The 14379-nt window shown below is 37.7% G+C and overlaps 4 protein-coding genes and 2 pseudogenes across 4 annotated transcripts; 2 read left to right on the top strand and 4 right to left on the bottom strand.

The window, feature by feature from the left end:
* Positions 1-4190: 4190 nt before the first annotated feature.
* LOC18011057 (AP2/ERF and B3 domain-containing transcription factor At1g50680) lies at positions 4191-5240 on the bottom strand. The gene has a single exon (XM_006393059.2). It carries the CDS (start codon positions 5238-5240, stop codon positions 4191-4193), a length of 1050 nt encoding a protein of 349 aa, XP_006393121.2.
* A 665-nt stretch (positions 5241-5905) lies between these two features.
* LOC18010889 (DNA-directed RNA polymerases II, IV and V subunit 3) lies at positions 5906-8079 on the top strand. The gene is made up of 3 exons (XM_006393058.2): positions 5906-6412; positions 6727-6964; positions 7619-8079. The coding sequence occupies exons 1-3, from the start codon at positions 5961-5963 to the stop codon at positions 7889-7891; spliced, it is 963 nt and encodes a 320-aa protein (XP_006393120.1). The 5' UTR covers positions 5906-5960; the 3' UTR covers positions 7892-8079.
* Positions 8080-8259: 180 nt separating this feature from the next.
* On the bottom strand, positions 8260-9474 carry LOC18010888 (AP2/ERF and B3 domain-containing transcription factor At1g50680). The gene is made up of 3 exons (XM_024150383.1): positions 9355-9474; positions 8380-9186; positions 8260-8337 (listed from the first exon to the last, which is right to left on the bottom strand). Exons 1-3 carry the CDS (start codon positions 9472-9474, stop codon positions 8260-8262), a joined length of 1005 nt encoding a protein of 334 aa, XP_024006151.1.
* A 777-nt stretch (positions 9475-10251) lies between these two features.
* On the bottom strand, positions 10252-10842 carry LOC18011048 (annotated as a pseudogene).
* Positions 10843-11278: 436 nt separating this feature from the next.
* Positions 11279-12493, bottom strand: LOC112082859 (putative F-box protein At1g47730). The gene has a single exon (XM_024150468.1). It carries the CDS (start codon positions 12491-12493, stop codon positions 11279-11281), a length of 1215 nt encoding a protein of 404 aa, XP_024006236.1.
* A 195-nt stretch (positions 12494-12688) lies between these two features.
* On the top strand, positions 12689-14043 carry LOC18010736 (annotated as a pseudogene).
* Positions 14044-14379: the final 336 nt, after the last annotated feature.

Raw genomic sequence — 14379 nt, 5'->3', positions numbered from 1 at the left:
TCACATCTTTTTTATAAAGTTACATCAGAAGGGAATTCTCGGAGTCGGATGGTGTTTCCTGTGATCGAGCTTCTTGTTAATGCGGGTGGCTTTCCTCACCCCCCCCGTTAGCAACAAACAGCCATCTCAAGAAACAACACACAAATCCAAGAATGCTCTTCTGATTGATCTATCTGTATTGTAGTTTATTTTTAATCAACATTATATTATAGAATTAGCTTTTCTGAAACAACTTAAAACTTTACAAATGAAATAAAAACTACAAAACTCCATCGTCCACCTTACTGTTTACATCTACTATTCAAAATGAAGAAAATATCCTATATATATTCTAAGGGGAGGTTATTGGAGATAACACGTTTTCTAATTTGGGTAATAACTGATAGCATTTGCAGATTTTTGCAAGAAAAAAGAATTTAAATCAATTTCTGAATTAGGAAAATTGTTTAAAAATTTCTCAAAAAAGAAAGAAAAAAAATAGATATAAAAAACAGCAGATATGTATTTCCACTCGTAGACGATTTTTTACCAATCTTGCGTAGTAGAAAAATAATACTCATATTTTTGTCTATGTTTAGTGTTGAAGAGATCTATTACAAAAGATAAATTTACCTTTACCGAAAAAAAGTTAGGAAAAAATCTATATATACATTGTTCACTCGAGCTAAAACAATGGAAACTAATGAAGAATTCAACAAAATCAGGATTCTTTCTAGTAATGATGAAACCTATTACAAATAAGAAAGAGTACAAATACATGTAATCCCAACTTACAATGAATCTGCTCACTACTTAGCCAAATTTTTTTTTTCCAATAATGTTTTCTATTCTAGTTGGATTTATTCCCCTATCTGGTTAACCCCTCTACTTTAATGTGACTTTGTATATTCTTCACTTTCTGGTCTAGAATATAATGTTGATTAAAAATAAAATACAATACAGATAGATCAATTAGAAGAGCATTCTTGGATTTGGGTGTCGTTTCTTGTGTTGGCTGTTTGTTGCTGACGGTGGTGGTTTGGTGGTAAGGAAAACCACCACCGTTAGCAACAAACAACCATCACAAGTGATAATACCGTATTTTAACCACTTTTATGGATCGATTTGAAATACTTTTTCTATGTTTTTTATTGCTTTCAAGTACTTTTATTACGTTTTTCTAGTATCTGTAGTTCCAAGACTTTTTTCAGGAAACTTAGGGAAAAACTTAACAAAATGGATAGAAGACCAGATTTTTAGCTCAGAGTCAAACCGTCAGAAATTCACCCCTGATTGAAGGCATTATCACCGTCTGATCCAGTTCAAATTTGGAGATCTCAAAGATGGAAGTATCAGCTTTCCAGCACACTTTACAGCTTGGCAATCCAACGGTTCAATCAAAAGATACGTGAAGAGCAAGATGTCCCGTAAACCATCCGACAAGCGTTTCCACCCGCGGCCAACAGGCCATTCCCCGCGGTCACAAGCATCCCGACCGCAGCCAACCATCCATTCCCCGCGGTCACGCACATCCCGACCGCGGCCAGCTAACTCCGAGTTCGAAGGCCCATTTCTGAAGCCCGTATCATTTTCCCAGCTTCAATTCCGGAACCCTAGACACCAGAGAGTATTGGAGACTATAAATACATATCATTTAGGTCGTTTTTAAGAAGAGAAAAAGAGAGACGAAATACTTTACAGAAATTTTACTTTAAGCTTTGTTCTTAGGTTTTAGGGAGAGAGAGATCTATCTCTTGAACCCTTGTTCTTTCTTTTTCAATTTCGGTTTCTGTACTACTTTTTAATACTATGTTTTTGATTTTGTTTATCATATTTGAGTAGTTTTATTGTTGGGTCTAAGGGATTTTCGATGGGGATACATATGTTCGATGAGGATTCCATGAGCTATTGAGCCAAATCTTAGAACTTTTTCTTCTGAATGCGTTTTTACTGCATGAGAGTAGCGTCATGAACTACAATCTGATCCAGATGCTTGGTGACACGAAAGTGTTCATCTGGTATCAGATCTAGTTTGGGAGAGCAAAACAAACATAGGAGTGGAAACCTACCTATGGGCGATTTGTGAATGCTGACGAGTCTTAAACATAATGCACCTCTTCTTTTCCAGGGCCAGAGTGGAAACCTACTGGTCAGGGTTGAGAGAGATAGTTGTCTATGATCACGACAGTGGCGTATTCATACGTCCGTGACTCCAGTTCGAAAAGTTTAAGCTAAGATCTTATCAAATTTACTCTCTAGCTATGTTTTGAATCGTTTATACCCCTGAGAAAACTTCCCTGAACCCCAGCGCTTTCTTTTCTATAGATTTACACCGATTTTTATTCAAGCTTAAATCTAGTATCTTTACTCATTCAATCGATTTTCATTTAAGCAATTAGGTTTAGCCGTTTTTCCGTTTTTACTCGTTTTAGTTAAGTTTAGTTATTAGGTCATTTTAATTACCGTATTTTCTCTTTAAGATTCATTTTTACGTTTTAAACACACCACTAAAACCCTCACAAAACTCGCCTGGTTCTAGACTTCTTTACTTTATATTTCTTTCAAATGCTTTTGCAGGAAAGATCCTCCTTCCCTGTGGATTCGATCCGTAAGTACTACAATCGATCAGCTGTGCACTTGCGGCTATTGATTTCATTTAGGGTAAAACTTGACAACCCTCACCGCACACCACATCAACAAAAAACGACATCCAAATCCAAGAATGCTCTTCTGATTGATCTATCTATATTGTTGTTGTTGCTACTGCTGCTTAAGTCAACAACATCCACTCCAGTTCTCAACCATCCACCTGTGTTGGATTTAGAAGAGGAACCAACCTCTCGACGAGCATCCAAATCTTGGTATGCGTTCTCAAGCATCCAGCAATGAAAATGCATGGAACCTCAACTTTAACGGGATGCAGAGATGTGGGTATAATCCAGAATTCTCACTTGGCTGCAAAGATGCTTCTGCTTCTGGGGTTAATAGTAGCAGATCAAAGAGTTTAGAAGACATTGTTGGAAAAAGCATTTTTTGCTAAGTAGTGAGCAGATTCATTGTAAGCTGAGATTAAATGTACTTGTACTCTTTTTTATTTGTAATAAGTTTCATCATTACTAGAAATAATCCTGGTTTTGTTGAATTATTCATCAGTTTTCATAGTTTTAAGTCAAATGAACATATATATAGATTTTTTTCCTAATTTTTCTTTCGTAAATTAAATTTATTTTTTGTAATAGATTATTAAAAAATATCTTTAACACCAGACATAGACAATAATATGTGTATTATTTTTCTCACCACGCAAAATCGGTAAAGAATTGTCTACGAGTGAGAAATAAATACAGTTATGCTATTTTTTATAACTATTTTTTCCAATTCAGAAATAGATTTAACTTTCTTTTTTCTTGCAAAAATCTGCAAATGCTATCAATTGTTACCCAAATTATCACTAGGCACTATGTTGTAATTATAATTTGTACTAGTATGTAATTAAGCTTTGGCCTTTGCGACATGTGTTTAAGGGTAAAAGTTGTTCTTGTGGAAGTGTTTATTCTTAAAAGCAAACAAAGGAGAATTAAGTTAAAAAAAAAACAAAATTTAAACTCACACAATTATTATAATTTGAGTGCATACATACACATGATAAAAAAACTTTAACTTAAAAAGCTCGTAAATACTCAGAGGAGAGGATGATGGAAAAGCATACATGAAGGAGATAACAAAACTGTTTTCAAGCTTATCAATGGTGATTTATCAAACTTCACATTGCATAATTTGGCAAGTCAAGTTCATTGGATATTCAGAAAAGAAAACAGAGTTGCATCGGTTGGCCAAAGAAGAACTTTCAACAAGCTATCAATTTGATTTTTATCTGTATGTAAACTTATTAAAAAACATAAAACAATCAGTGAGATAATGGGATCCAAATCACAAGCAAAGACCAAAGCCAAAGAGACTTCTTGCGAAAAGGAGCTGTACAGAGAATGCTTCTTAACTTTCTCTTTTGTTCTTATAAGAAAACTACTGATAAGAATCATAAGATGATTTGATTTAACGAGTGTTGTTTTCAACTGAATCAGTATTAGATTATTAGCTAATAATTATAATAAAGTGTTGCAATTCAAAAGACGACCTTATGAAATATAAACTAAAAACAAACATCTAAGTAAGTTTTCAAAAAAATAAATCCCTAAAAACAAATTAAGTAGCTACTGGATCATAACACCAAACAGCTTAAACCCTCCTTTCTTCTTCTCTGATTTGGTTTCTTCATCTTCTAACTTCGAGCTAATGAAGTTTTCTGTTTTCAGTTCTTTCACAGAACTGTTATGAGCACTCTCGTTTTCTTTCTCGTCGTCTGAAAAGAAAAGAATATCGATCATCCAGAAGTTCTTGCTCTGACCATCTAATGTCTTAAGATTGCACTCGTAGAAGAGGATAACATCGTTCTCCTTGAGATTCTTCTCCTTGACGAAGCCGTTCCATCCTCTGGTGAAGACAAAGCTCTGGCTACTTCTCCAGTAACAATACCTAAATTTCCATTGTCTCTTTCCTGTGTCGTAAAAAACAACCTCAACTTCTTCTGATATTTCACCCTCTTCTCTGTCTTTTTGATCAATGCTTATGTAAGGTAAATGCTTCACTGCATACTTCTTAGGTATCACAAGCCTGTTGAGTTTCCCTACATCGCTTGGTGTCAATTTCTTCTGAAACAGCTGCTTACACGAGAAGCACTTGTTGTCAGATTCTTTGTCTCCTCGGCTTTGTTTTGATCCTCCGGTGTTGATCCTCGTGGCCATCTGGCTGAGAAATTCTTTGAACTTTTGTTGGTAAGAACCGTCTCTGATCATGTTCAACACAGCTTCTGTTGAGTGAAGTTTTTGAAACCTTGGTTCGTGGACCGTGAAATCAGAACAAGGGAAGTTCCGGTGCGAGTTAGCGTCGAAGCTTCTGAGCAAGATGGAGGCGCTATCGTAAGCTGTGGCGGCTTCAGCAGCGGATTTGAAAGTGCCGAGCCAAATCCTTTTGTGGTCTGTGTAAATCTGAGCCCCCCAATGACCGTTTTGTTGCTGAACCACTCCCTTGTATTTTGCATTGCTTGAACATGACGCAACCTTCTTTGTCGCGGTCGCAACTAGGGCATTGTCAGGTTCCTCCTTGAAAGGTCTCATGCGTTTCTTGAGAGGTAAGAAAGAGTTGCTTTTGCTCTCGGACTTAATTAGATCATCCATCGGAATAACAGAGGATACCAGACACATAGCAAGAGAGAAAGGGAGAGAGATCAAGAGAATTTGGACTTTGGAATGAGAAAACAATGGAGAGATTAGACGGAAGATTAGAGAGATATATATGGAGTCAATCGTGGGAAATCATCAGACTATGTTTCTAGTATTTATCAAACAAATAATTTCCTTTTTTCTTGTCTTGTTAATAATGCTATTTCTTTAATTGACCGTTGGAGATATTTTACTTTTTTTTTAATCTATTTGTGACCATATTTTTACTTTTTTGTTGAAAACATTAATTGCTTGAGAGATTTGATTCGTAGAAAATGTTAAACTTTCTTAAGTTAGTCATTATTATTTAGCAAAACTTTTCTCATCCCATGTGTTGTGTATTTTTCTTTTGTTTATTGTTTTCTGATTGGTTAACTTATCTAAGATTTAGACAGATAAACCCAAGTGGCCGTTTTTGAACATTTGAGACAAATTAGGGTTTTGCAATCATCAAAAGCTCGACCAAATTAGGGTTTTGGTCTTTTTGTTGTGTTGTTGACATCACTGCTAAGAAATCTGAGGTTTCTGATGTTTCCGATACTGTAAGTTTATATTTGTCAAAAAATACTAACAGGCCCAAAAGCCCAATCTTAACCACTCCCACTCTTGTTCTTCTTTCTTCTTCGCTGAATAAAAGTTGAGAAACCCCTAAATAGAGTTGCAGAGGAAATCAGAGGGAAAAGGAAAGCACCGAGCTTTGAGATGGACACTGGTGCATCTTACCAGAGATTCCCAAAGGTGAAGATCCGTGAGCTTAAAGATGACTACGCCAAGTTCGAGCTTCGTGAGACCGATGTATCCATGGCCAACGCTCTCCGTCGCGTCATGATCTCCGAGGTCCCCACCGTTGCAATCGATCTGGTCGAAATCATGATTAATTCCTCTGTTCTCAACGATGAGTTCATCGCTCATCGATTAGGTCTCATCCCTCTCACCAGCGAGCGTGCTATGAGCATGCGTTTCTCTCGCGATTGCGATGCTTGCGATGGAGACGGACAGTGTGAGTTCTGCTCTGTTGAGTTTCAGCTTGGCGCAAAATGTGTCACAGACCAAACCCTTGATGTCACTAGTAGGGATCTGTACAGTGCTGATCCTACTGTTACTCCTGTCGATTTCGCTACCGATCCTTCTGCAACTGATTCTAGCGAGCAAAGGTATCTCCTTTTCATCACTGTCAAGTTGTTTACATGCAGGCATGTGATAATCACTTCGTCAAATGCACAATTTAGATATTAGGCTTACTGTCTCAAAGATTTAGCCTTATTACCCTGATAAAAAGGATACCTTTTTGCCGATTTAATGACAATTTCAGAGCAATCCAAGGATGAAAAATACTTCCTTTATGATTTTTTTATGCTCTGCTGTTTGACTCCTCTTGCTTTTGGTTGTTTTGATATTTTAATTTGGTAGGTGGGTGACTTTTTTTCTGCTTACTCTTTTGGTTCCTGAATTTTTCTTTTGGTTTCAGGGGAATTATCATAGTGAAGCTGCGCCGTGGACAAGAATTGAAGCTTAGGGCGATAGCAAGGAAAGGAATCGGGAAAGATCACGCAAAATGGTCTCCTGCAGCTACTGTGACGTTTATGTATGAGCCTGACATAAACATTAATGAAGACATGGTGGATACTTTGACAGACGAGGAGAAATTCGACTTGATTGAGAGCAGCCCGACCAAAGTATTTGGCATTGATCCAGTCACCAGACAGGTTAGTTTAGACATTGTGGATCTTTACGAGTTTATAGCTTTGATACTTTTTTGGCTTTCCTTCCTTTAAAATATATGATATTGGTGTCTGTATTTTCTCTAGGTGTTTAGTGCGTTGAGCTTATTTTGTACTTATCTTTCTCTTAGATTGCACTACTTGGCTCTCTAGTACCAAATTATACATTTGGTTGTGAAATTTACAGGATACTTACATAAGTCAGCTGAATGAATCAAAAACAACTGCTAAACTTTTAGTACCAAATTGATATCTATGTAGATTCACTACAAAATTGTATGAAATGCCAATGGAATGGATGTCATAAATATCACGGAAAGTGGATTTAGAAAGAAGAGGATAGATTACGTAAAGTACCAATGGGATGTGTATTTGAGATTTCAAGTTGGTGGTTCAGTATCTACCTTGATTTTGTTATATTCTGCTATCACTAGGACTTGCTACGATAGAAGTAACTTTCGTAGACTTTGAAAGAGCATTACCTATTAAGAGGCTTGTATGCCATTTCTTTTACCGTCTATTGATTTTTATTTCCCTAGCTAGCTATCAAATTAAGCTTTTGCTATCATCTTAGCATTTCACTGTTAGCATTTTGCTATCATGTTCACCATTGTTGTTATGATACTTTGCTTCTACAAGGTTGTGGTGGTTGATCCGGAAGCATACACTTACGATGAAGAAGTGATCAAGAAAGCAGAAGCCTTGGGAAAACCGGGGCTCATTGAGATCCACCCGAAAGATGATAGCTTTATATTCACTGTTGAAACCACAGGTGCAGTGAAGGCTTCGCAACTGGTACTGAATGCCATAGACATCCTGAAGCAGAAGCTTGATGCAGTCCGCCTCTCAGACGACACTGTAGAAGCTGATGATCAATTTGGTGAGCTCGGTGCCCATATGCGTGGAGGATGAGCTTGTGGTAAATTCGAGCTCCATGTTAACAAGACTAGTGTAGGGGCACATTCTTGTTAGATAGCAGCTTGTGAAGCAATGGTCTTCTGTTTGTCACTGACCTTTGATCATTTCGTTCTTGAATGTGGTTATTAAGTGAGTTCAAACTAATGTCGTAAAAGCTCGAGTAAAGAAGAAGTTGTTCCTTAGTAATGTAATGACATGCTTCACAGCTGGTACAGAATGCTTCATAACTCAGACGACACTATAGAAGCTTACGAACAATTTGGTTTTTTAATATGATACGCTATTTTTTAGTACATAAGGCGCAAACTATACATGATGCACACTACTTTTATTAAAATCCAGAGTCATTAAGAAAAACGTAGCTATTGTTGGATCCTCACGCCAAACAGCATAAACCCTCCTTTCTTCTCCTCTGCAGATTTGGTTTCTTCATCTTCTAACTTGGGACCAAAGTCGTTTCCTGTTTTCGTACTGTCATCAACCTTGTTGTTTACTCCCTTGGGATCCACGAAACCATTGTCTGAAAAGTATTGAACATCGATCATCTTGTTGCTCTGAACATCGATCATCTTCTTGAATCCACACTCATCGTTGCACTGGTAGAAGACGATAACGTCGTTCTCCTTGAGTTTCTTCTCCTTCACGAAGCGATTCCATCCTATGGTGAAGGCAAAGGTCTGGCTAGTTCTCATGTAACAATACTTAAACTTCCATTGTGTCTTTGCCTTATCATAAAACACAACCTCAACATCGTCCACAGATCCTCCCACTTCTCCCTCTTCTCTCTCGTTTTGATCAACGCTTAGGGGAGGTAAATGCTTCACTGCATACTTCTTAGGTATCACAAGCCTATTCAGTTTTCCAACATCGCTTGGTGTCAATTTCTTCGTAAAAAGCTGCTTGCAAGAGAAGCAATTGTTCGATTCTTCGTCTCCTCGGCTCTGTTTTGATCCCACGGTCGCAGCCATCTGAGAACGGGTTCTAACAAAATCTCTGAACTTTTGTTGGTAAGTACCGTCTTTGATCATGTTCACCACAGCTTCTATTGTGTAGTCTTCTTGAAATTCCGGTTCTTGGACCGTCGAGTCAGACCAAGGAAAGTTCCGGTGCGAGTTAGCGTCGTGGGGTCGGATCTTGATGGAGGCGCTATCGTAAGCAGTGGCTGCTTCAGTAGCGGATTTGAAAGTGCCGAGCCAAATCCTTTTGTGGCCTGCGTAAATCTGAGCCCCCCAGTGACCGTTCTGTTGCTGAAACACTCCCTTGTATCTTGCATTGCCTGAAGACGCAACCTTTTCTGTCTCCGTCGCAACCTTTTCTGTCTCCGTTGCAACCTTTTCTGTCTCCGTCGCAACCTTTTCTGTCTCCGTCGCAACCTTTTCTGTCTCCGTCGCAACTTTTTCTGTCTCCGTCGCAACCTTTTCTGTCTCCGTCGCAACCTTTTCTGTCTCCGTCGCAACCTTTTCTGTCTCCGTCGCAAGTAGGGCATTGTGATCAGGTTCCTCCTCAAAAGGTCTCATGCGTTTCTTGAGAGGCAAGAAAGAGTCGCTTGAGCTCTCCGACTTAGTTAGATCGTCCATTGGAATAGCAAGAGAAATTAAGAGAGTTTAGATTGAGAAAACAATTGAGAGATTATACGAAAGATCAGGAAGAATCGTCTATGATCAGGAGAAATAAGATGAAAGGAGAATGGATTTTGTTGAAAAACAGAGTATGCTTTAAACGATGATAAGGTTCTTTAATAACTAATGACAGTTTTTGAGACGCCCCAAGAACCCAAGATTAAAATCCCTAAGACACTTATAAAAGTTCAAATCCTATCAAAATCCTTAAAGTACCCAAGAAAGTCTCCTAAAAGCTCTAATTCTTCAATAAATGTATCTAAGACTTTTCCCTCATAAACCTTAAGACCTATTATCAAGAAAAGCTTTATGCTGAGCATCGTCATGATTATTTTCTATGTGTTTGATCAGGTCGATCTTTGTCTTTCTGTTTCCTTTGAAATTTTATTTTCTTGTCATTTATGTTTCTCTGTAAGAAGATCAGTTACGACCCAGTTCTTCTAGTCCATATTAGCCATTTGTTGTTTCCTCTATATGTATCCCTAAGGGACGCAAATTAGTTGATATTTGTTAACTTTTGAAGAAACTGCTTCTTGCTTTTCTTGCATTCGGTTCTTTTCATGAACTATGTTGTTCCTTCTCCATGAAGACTTATAAAAGAACACAATGAATTTGTGCTATTAGTTCCTCTGTTTCATCTGTGTATTCTCAATATTTTACCAATCTGGCTGGTGTTAAAATTATACATGAATTACACTATTCTGTTAAAATCCAGAGTCTTTAAGAAAAACGTAGCTATTGTTGGATCATAACGCCAAACAGCATAAACCCTCCTTTCTTCTCCTCTGATTTGGTTTCTTCATCTTCTAACTTGGGGATCAAAGTCGTTTCCTGTTTTCCTTTCTTCATCAGAACTTTCATCAACCTTGTTGTTTACTCCCTTGGAATCCACGAAACCATTGTCTGAAGAGTATTGAACATCGATCATCAAGATCTTGCTCTGACCTTGTAATGTCTTGACATCGTCGCACTCGTAGAAGAGGATAACATCGTTCTCTTTGAGATTCTTCTCCTTGACGAAACCGTTCCATCCTCTGGTGAAGACAAAGCTCTGGCTACTTCTCAAGTAACAATACTTAAACTTCCATTGTGTCATTGCCTTATCATAAACCACAACCTCCTCAACGTCTTCTGCTATTTCACCCTCTTCTCTGTCGTTTTGATCAATGCTTATGTAAGGTAAATGCTTCACTGCATACGTATTAGGTATCATAATTCTCTGAACTTGTGTTGGTAATTACCGTCTTTGATCATGTTCACCACAGCTTCTGTTGTGTAATCTATTCGAAATTCCGGTTCTTGGACCGTTGAGTCAGACCAAGGAAAGTTTCAGTGTGAGGAACGTCTGAGTTGGTGATACGGATTCTTCAACAACGGATCCTCCCGAGGACTGGGAAGGTCTAGCTCCCGACCATCTTTTGATCCAATTAGCATCTAACTGGTCCATCGAGCTCCAACATTTTGAACCGTAAATGTTTGAAAAGAAAAACATCACACTGTACAGAGATATTATGATTCTTTCACTTGTTAAAGCTATATCCTTTGTTGGATATGATTACTTTGAGTCAATGGAAGCTGCTATATAGATCTGATCGTATTGGTCTCTTAAAACTTCAAATTAATATGGTATATAATGCATAGTGCTCCCCTGTGCATTCAAGCTTTTGTTATTGTTTACTTTTAAATAACAAAGAAGTTTGTTAATGAGATTAATTAAAAAAAAAACAAAAAAAACAAAACCTGTAATAGACAAAACTAACAATCACAAAGACAAAAGAGTTTCAATGTGATTGGGGAAAGATTGGAGGTCTCGTAGACGTCTGTCTCCTAGTCCATTGCGTTGTCTAAAATCATCATCCGCAATTCCTCTAAATTCGATTCTTCTGAACGTTTGTCTCTTTGGATCAACATATATAACAGGAACACATTTGAATGCCGTGTTTTGCACGTAAACCAACTCGCCATCATCAGTGACACCCACTAATTTGAAGTTTTGCAAACCCTGATCATAGTTAGAAAGCGGTGAAAATATATCATTCGACCATTCTTGTTTCTCCGCATCCTCCAAAATCCACAGCGAAATACTGTTCCCACTAGAACCAACACAAGCTAACTTTCCTTGATAAGATATCATCATCACCATCATCCTATACCAATAAATCTTAGGCCATAGATATGGAATTGTTATCACATTGATGAACTTTTCAGATCTTACGTCGAAGCTCATTATAACCCACTCGTTACCAAGGTGCGCAAGATAATATAGAACTCCGTTGATGCATCGTCCATGATAAACACCTTTGCGTTTGCCAGTGAAAGGAGAATGATTATGGCTGCATTTGACCCTTCTCCATGGTTCTTGATCTGATGATCCTAGAGTTAAAACCCGACACTCATCAGATGAGTTAGGGTGACCAGGCATGCACATTACTTTGTGCTTACCCTCCACAGGATCGTAGCCTAAAAATACTTTTATATCCTTCCAGGTCTTGTCCGGTTTAGGTAAAGGTAATAACTTTCTAATGCTAGGGTTCCAGACTATAGGGTTTGCTGATCTTTGAAAGCAGATTAAGCCGTGGACCGACTCAGTTTTCATTGTGAAGGAACAACGTTTTGGGTATGTCATATGGTAACTATCAATAGGCTGAGAAGAGTAATAAGAATAAGACTCATTAGGGTTTGGATTGTGTTGAGGAAGCGAGAAAACAAAGAACCTTTCACCTTCTTTGAAGAAGAGTAGAAGCCTTTTTGGCCTCCTAGTTTGGAACGAGTCGGTGAAATTCGGCTCGGTGATGATTGATGACCAAAGCTTCGAGACACAACGAAACCTCAAGACAGATTTTGCTGGCAGCTTTAAGAGTATCTCTGAGGCTATGTCGAGAGGTAAGGACGATGTTGAGTTTAACAAAGATGAAGAAGAAGATTGTCTTCTTCTTTTTCTCTTGATATTTTCAGTCTTCTCTTCTCGTTGCTTCATCGTTGCCCAAAACCCTATAATTTGTTCGCTACTTTTCTTCACGATTTCATTCCTCTATTTATGTCTTTCCACTTCTTTATTAAATCTCTATTCTCTCTCTCTATATATATACTAGGTTAGAGCATGTACATCTGAGTATCAGCTCTAGTATCAGGCCCAAATTTTGAGATAAAATTCATTAAAAATAAATGAAAAATGGGTTATTTTTGGTGATCCAGTCTCGTCCGGAAGAAGCTGAAGAAACGGTATCACGGACACGTGGTGCACTTGGATTCGTCGAAAATTTTGGGGACAAATTTTTTTTTTTCACGGGCAATTTCTTTTCCTTCACCCGACCCTCTTCCCAGGTGATTTTCAGGCGGATCAAGCGGTGAACTTCTAATCTTCGAGTATCCATTCCAAGCATCCAGGTAATACTTCTTCTTCTCTAATTTGTTGAACTTGAAACAATTTTGGGGATTTTAGGGTTTCGAAATTGGAGGCTCTGTTCGGATAATTTGTTTCAAAATTGGGGGCTCTAATTTGTTTCGAATTTGTTGAACTTGAAACGGTTTTGTTGAGCTTATTGTCATCGATGATCTCTTATCTGCTTTGGTTGGAGTTGAAGGGAGGTATATATCATCAAGTATGTAATGTGTTAATGCTCTCCAAATGATGAAAGCTGCGTGCTTAGAGAAGTTATAGAACAGACTGTTTTTGCATTGTTAGGATTGTATTCAAAGACATTTTGTGTCATCAAGTTATAGAACAGACTGTTCTTGCAGCGTGCTTAAAGCAGTTAAGAACGTTCACGCCGTTATAGATAAGGAGATTGCAGGCGGAATAAATCCAGAAAATGTGTATATCTGTGGATTTAGCCAAGGAGGTGATCACTCTTTGCCTCTCTATAGTTACACACCTTTCCATGGATTTATCTTTTTAATTTTTTTGTTTGAATTGATTTACCTTTCAGTTTTTTGTGTAAAATGATCTGAAAATCTACAGTCTGTTGATTTTCTTGCATTGCGTTCTTGCAGGGGCATTAACCTTGGCCAGCGTTCTTCTTTACCCAAAAGCTCTTGAAGGAGGTGCAGTCTTTTAGCGGATGGGTTCCATTCAATTCTTCGACCATTAATCAGTTTACCGAAGATGCTAAAAATGTTTCATCTGTCTTTTTCCGGTTTGTATAAATGCTCCATTTATCCGTCAATGTTTCTTGGGTTTCTGAGTCTCCAGAATTGGCATATGCAGACACCGATCTTGTGGTCTCATGGCATTGATGACAAGACTTTATTTCGAAGCTGGTCAAGCAGCTCTTCCTTTTCTTCAAGAAGCTGATGTGACTTGTGAATTCAAGGTACTATAACAATAATAATCATATCAAATCCAACGCTCATGTTCTGATCATATAAACCAATTATTGAGAGTGTAAAATCTGAAGAGGTTCGATATATCTGCAGGCTTATCCGGATCTCGGGCACTCGATCAGTAATAAGGAGCTTCAGTACTTGGAGTCATGGATCAAACAACGGATGCAGAGTTCTTCTTCTTCTCTTCCTCAAATGCTTTAATAATCAAAAATTATTTTTTATTCTTGATGAACCTTTCTCTAGAGTTCACCAATGGAATTTTAATTATAGCACAGGTTCTTCAATAAACTCAAAACAAAAAAAACTATTATTTTATTTTGGTGAACCCCAAATAGGGGTTCACTAATGTACTTACTCTTAGAAACCCGCGTATACATTATTAAATGCTGAATATTAAATAACCAATTCGTATAAAAATATAAACTAATTTGTAATCAAATTATTGTGAGTGATATAAGTTGTAAATAATTTAGTTATGACGGACTATTTTTATATTAATCTTAGAAATTCTTATCATGACAGCACGTTAGCATGGTA

This window comes from Eutrema salsugineum, unplaced genomic scaffold (genome assembly GCF_000478725.1).
Source record: "Eutrema salsugineum unplaced genomic scaffold, Eutsalg1_0 scaffold_7, whole genome shotgun sequence".
Lineage (NCBI taxonomy): Eukaryota > Viridiplantae > Streptophyta > Magnoliopsida > Brassicales > Brassicaceae > Eutrema > Eutrema salsugineum.
Note: the sequence above shows the minus strand (reverse complement) of the source record. Positions and strands in the feature narration are given on the sequence as shown.

What these genes read in the sequence shown, in the direction of transcription:
- LOC18011057 (XM_006393059.2), bottom strand. Translation starts at nt 5,240, where the DNA reads ATGTGTCTGGTATCCTCTGTTATTCCGATGGATGATCTAATTAAGTCC.
- LOC18010889 (XM_006393058.2), top strand. Translation starts at nt 5,961, where the DNA reads ATGGACACTGGTGCATCTTACCAGAGATTCCCAAAGGTGAAGATCCGT. An exon ending in ACTGATTCTAGCGAGCAAAG is followed by an intron (nt 6,413 to 6,726) that starts GTATCTCCTTTT and finishes TTTTGGTTTCAG; the next exon opens with GGGAATTATCATAGTGAAGC. An exon ending in TTGATCCAGTCACCAGACAG is followed by an intron (nt 6,965 to 7,618) that starts GTTAGTTTAGAC and finishes TGCTTCTACAAG; the next exon opens with GTTGTGGTGGTTGATCCGGA.
- LOC18010888 (XM_024150383.1), bottom strand. Translation starts at nt 9,474, where the DNA reads ATGGACGATCTAACTAAGTCGGAGAGCTCAAGCGACTCTTTCTTGCCT. An exon ending in TTGCGACGGAGACAGAAAAG is followed by an intron (nt 9,187 to 9,354) that starts GTTGCGACGGAG and finishes GAGACAGAAAAG; the next exon opens with GTTGCGTCTTCAGGCAATGC. An exon ending in CCAAGGGAGTAAACAACAAG is followed by an intron (nt 8,338 to 8,379) that starts GTTGATGACAGT and finishes TTTGGTCCCAAG; the next exon opens with TTAGAAGATGAAGAAACCAA.
- LOC112082859 (XM_024150468.1), bottom strand. Translation starts at nt 12,493, where the DNA reads ATGAAGCAACGAGAAGAGAAGACTGAAAATATCAAGAGAAAAAGAAGA.